The sequence below is a fragment of the Monoraphidium neglectum genome (assembly GCF_000611645.1).
Source record: "Monoraphidium neglectum strain SAG 48.87 unplaced genomic scaffold scaffold05145, whole genome shotgun sequence".
NCBI lineage: Eukaryota > Viridiplantae > Chlorophyta > Chlorophyceae > Sphaeropleales > Selenastraceae > Monoraphidium > Monoraphidium neglectum.
Genome location: NW_014008485.1, coordinates 1 through 3,535, shown reverse-complemented (window position 1 = coordinate 3,535; position 3,535 = coordinate 1). Strand labels below are relative to the sequence as shown.

General features: G+C 62.8%; 2 protein-coding genes across 2 annotated transcripts; both read right to left on the bottom strand.

Annotated features, from left to right (window-relative positions):
* Positions 1-624: 624 nt before the first annotated feature.
* Positions 625-1,071, bottom strand: MNEG_15229 (hypothetical protein; the record flags this gene model as incomplete). Its single annotated transcript, XM_014036301.1, has 2 exons — positions 625-723; positions 955-1,071. The coding sequence occupies 2 exons, from the start codon at positions 1,069-1,071 to the stop codon at positions 625-627; spliced, it is 216 nt and encodes a 71-aa protein (XP_013891755.1).
* A 1,452-nt stretch (positions 1,072-2,523) lies between these two features.
* On the bottom strand, positions 2,524-3,339 carry MNEG_15228 (Ribulose bisphosphate carboxylase/oxygenaseactivase; the record flags this gene model as incomplete). Its single annotated transcript, XM_014036300.1, has 3 exons — positions 2,524-2,937; positions 3,216-3,265; positions 3,321-3,339. 3 exons carry the CDS (start codon positions 3,337-3,339, stop codon positions 2,524-2,526), a joined length of 483 nt encoding a protein of 160 aa, XP_013891754.1.
* Positions 3,340-3,535: the final 196 nt, after the last annotated feature.

The following is a 3,535-nucleotide window of genomic DNA, read 5'->3' as shown; positions in this document are numbered from 1 at the left end:
GGGCGATGAGGAGGGGGCCAGTGCCGAGGGGGGGAGGGGGGGAGCGGGTGAGTCGGGTCACCATCCAGGGTGGGATGCGGACAGCGTGGGTTTGGCGGGTGACGGTGCGGCTGCACAGGCTGAACCCCGCGAGGGAGCCTGCTGCGTGGGGGCGGCATGACATTGATCATCTGGCGCAGGACAATGCAGGGTGGCGCGAGGGCTCGAGCGTGTGCGCCGCTGCGCCCCGCACTTGTATGTCGGGTCATCCTCCAGGGCGGCCGTGGTGCGCTGCTGCCCCGCATCAGACGGCACCTCCAGCGCCGCGTTGACACGCTGCACGCGCGCGCATATGAGGGTGTGAGTGCGCGCGTGCATGTGTAAAGGGAGGGAGGGGGGTTGATTACTGGTAGTGGAGCTGGGCTGAACACAACACACGCGAGACTCTGGGGCGCGCCACCTGCACGCCGGCCCCGCACCAGCACGTTGCGCTTGCATCTGAGGCGCAACAATGGCCTTACCCCCAGGCGCCCCGCGTCAAGCTGAAGCCGCCCTCACCCAAGGGTTTTCCCCAGCGCCCAGTATTCGCCGCACCACTGCGACCCTGCTCTGCTGCAACCCCCCCCCCCCCCACCACACACACACTCACTGCCTCACCCCCATGACATCAGCGTACTGAGCGCTGGAGGACAGCTTCGCCACTGCTGCCAAGTCATCATAGTTCAGTGACTCGATGTCGTCCAGCTGGGGGAGGACCAGGCAGCGGTGCGCCGAGTTAGGCGGGCAGCAGGAGCAGGGCATCTCTGAGCATGTTGATTGTCATCATTTATTGGCACGGGCTCGCTGTATACACGACAGAATGTCGGCAGCTTGCTGATGACGTGTTGATTTCTGATGTGGACACAGGCGACAAGTGCGAGCGGGCTAGCGCTGCTGCCGCAGCGTCCTCAGCTGCGCGCCGCTGCTGCAACGCACTGCGTCCTCGCCAGCGTCCTCCTCCATGGCCTCGCCTTCGCCACCCTCAGCTGCCGCGGGCTCGTCATCGGACAAGTCCTCTAAGTCTGCCAAGAAGCTTTCTGCTAGTGTGGCCATGGTGTTCTGCGAACGATCTCGAGTTTCAATACAGCTGATATCGTATGTGGTGGCAAGGCGAAAGAAATGTTATCGTCGTTACCAATCATTTGTGTTCGGGGCTGTCAGCTGGGGGCGCTTGAAGTGCGGCCATATGTGACCAGTCAGCCGGCGACTGCGGCCACCATGGCATCCGCTCTGCAGTGTCAGCTCCTTCTCCCAAGTCGATCACATGACGTGTCTCAAAGCTACACTTCACTGTTGTGGTTTCATCGTGTGAGGCGTCTTTCGGTGGGTGGCTGAGTTTGGATGTGAGAGGCAGCAGCTGGGGGTTGGAGGGGGTTCGAGGGACTGGCAGGGGTCTTATATGCTTTCGTGTGGCATAATGGCGGGATGCACGGGGATCCATGGTAGATAAGGCTGCCTGTGTGCTGCCTGACGGCGGGGCACCGGCCAGAGCTGTAATTGCCCCGGGTGACCGTCACAGCTGCGGTCGGGGGTCGGTGGTCATGGGTGTAGGGTTGTGTTGGTGGCCTTCTGATCAAACAGGAGGAGTATGCAGCGACTTGAGCAGACCAACAGCTGCTCCTTGTAAAGGTGCAATACTCAGCTTACACTGCCACTGCCTCTGTGCGGATGCTGCGGCTGCGTGTGCAGCTGTTTAGCTCCAGAATTTGGTTGCTTCTGGGGAGCAATAGTATGTGCTGGCACAAGGAAGGAGCGTTGCGTACGGGCAGGCATCGTCCTCGCCTGCAAGGCAGGGCCACGTGACGGCATCGCGCACTGCCGCACTTGAGAGCTCGTACACACCACCCTTTGACATGGGCAGCTACATTGTCGTCAGCATGCAGCACCCCTGTCATGCCCAGCAGGACATCCTTGGTTTACACAAACACAACACCTTGTTTGCCACGCCACTCCAAAGCCGGCCCCACCTGCCATGCGCGACACATACAAGCTGGCAAAATTACAGCAAAGGGTTCCCCCAGTCCCATATGGACACAAGCAGTGTCGCCACTCCACTCAAATGAAAACTGTTGGTATATTCAGTACTCAGGATTGGGGTGCGTGGGTGCGTCATACACAACCCCAACAAAAAAACCGCCCTGTCAGGAGCAGAATGACTCCTTGCGGCAGGCAGGCCGAGATCGCATCGCGCCAGTAACATCAGATCATGTCAGGCGTCAAGCAAAGCGCTACTACCCCGCCGCCCCGAAGCGAGACCCTTATCGCCCTCTGAGCCGGCCCAAAAACCGCCCAAGAGACAGGATAGGGATGGATACGTTGTGAGTGTGCCGTTGGCCCATGCCACAGCCCACAATGGCCGGGTATCAAGGGCAGGCGCACGGCGCACCGCAAAACTCCACGTCCCGCCTCAGCCCCCCCGGTCAGTGGGGCGGGCAGCCGCTGGGCCGCCCGCCAGGCCACGCTCACGGGGCCCCGTCGGCGGGTTCCAACTCCCGGCGGCGCCGCCTACTTGGCCCGGTAGGCCTCGGGCATGGAGGAGCCCGCGGAGCCCGCCAGCTCGGCGCCGCTCATGTAGGCCTCGGCCAGCTGCACGCGCTTCACGTTGTCCTGCTCCTCCACCAGGTAGCGGCCGTACTTCATGAGCACGTCCAGGGACATCCGCGGCTTCTCAAACTCGACCTTGCCCTCGCGGCTGTTGACCAGGCGCTTGGAGAGGTTCTCCACGCCGAGGTTGGCCACAAAGTCGCGGACCTTGTCGTCGTACACGCGCGCGCGCAGGGCGCCGAAAAAGTCGATCGACTGGCCGGGGAAGGCGTCGACCAGCCTCTCCACCTCTGCACGCGTCACGTTGTCCTCGTGGAAGATGCCCATGCACACCCCCACGCGGTCCTCGCGGGTCGGGTTCCAGTAGTACTTCTCCTGCGGGGCCGCAGAGTTGGGGGTGCGGGGTGGGGAAGGGCAGAGGGTCCATCAGGACGTGAGCACAAGGAACTCAGAGCGCGGGGAGTGCTGTGATGCAAGGGGTCGCCGCAGCACGCAACCACGACCAGGTGCTTCAGTCTCTGCGTCCGGCCTGCATGCTATGGGATGCACAGCGCAGTGTGGTTCGCGGCCCGCTGTCGCTTTGTGCTGCAACATCGGCCAGCCCTAGTACGTGAGGTCCAAGGAGAGGCTCTGGCCCAAGCCCGGCTGCGCACCATGCGGCCGTCGCGGATGAGGGGCGCGTAGAGGGTGCTGAAGTCGTTACCTGGGGTTGAACGAGCAGGTGGTCGGGGGCGGTTGGAGGAGGGCTCGCGCGCGACATAAGTAGTTGTGGCGCATGGGGATGCGCAGGCAAACAAGCCACGGGCGTTACTAGTGCCAGCAGTGGGGACCACACAGTGGGCGGGTACACCCTCATTCAGGCAGCCGCTACGGTTCTTGCTTCAGAAGCATCTAAACCAAACTTGCTGGGCTTGCGTGGCGCCCACCACAGGCCCTTCCCCTGCCCCTGGCGCTGCCTCCTGCCTCCCCAACG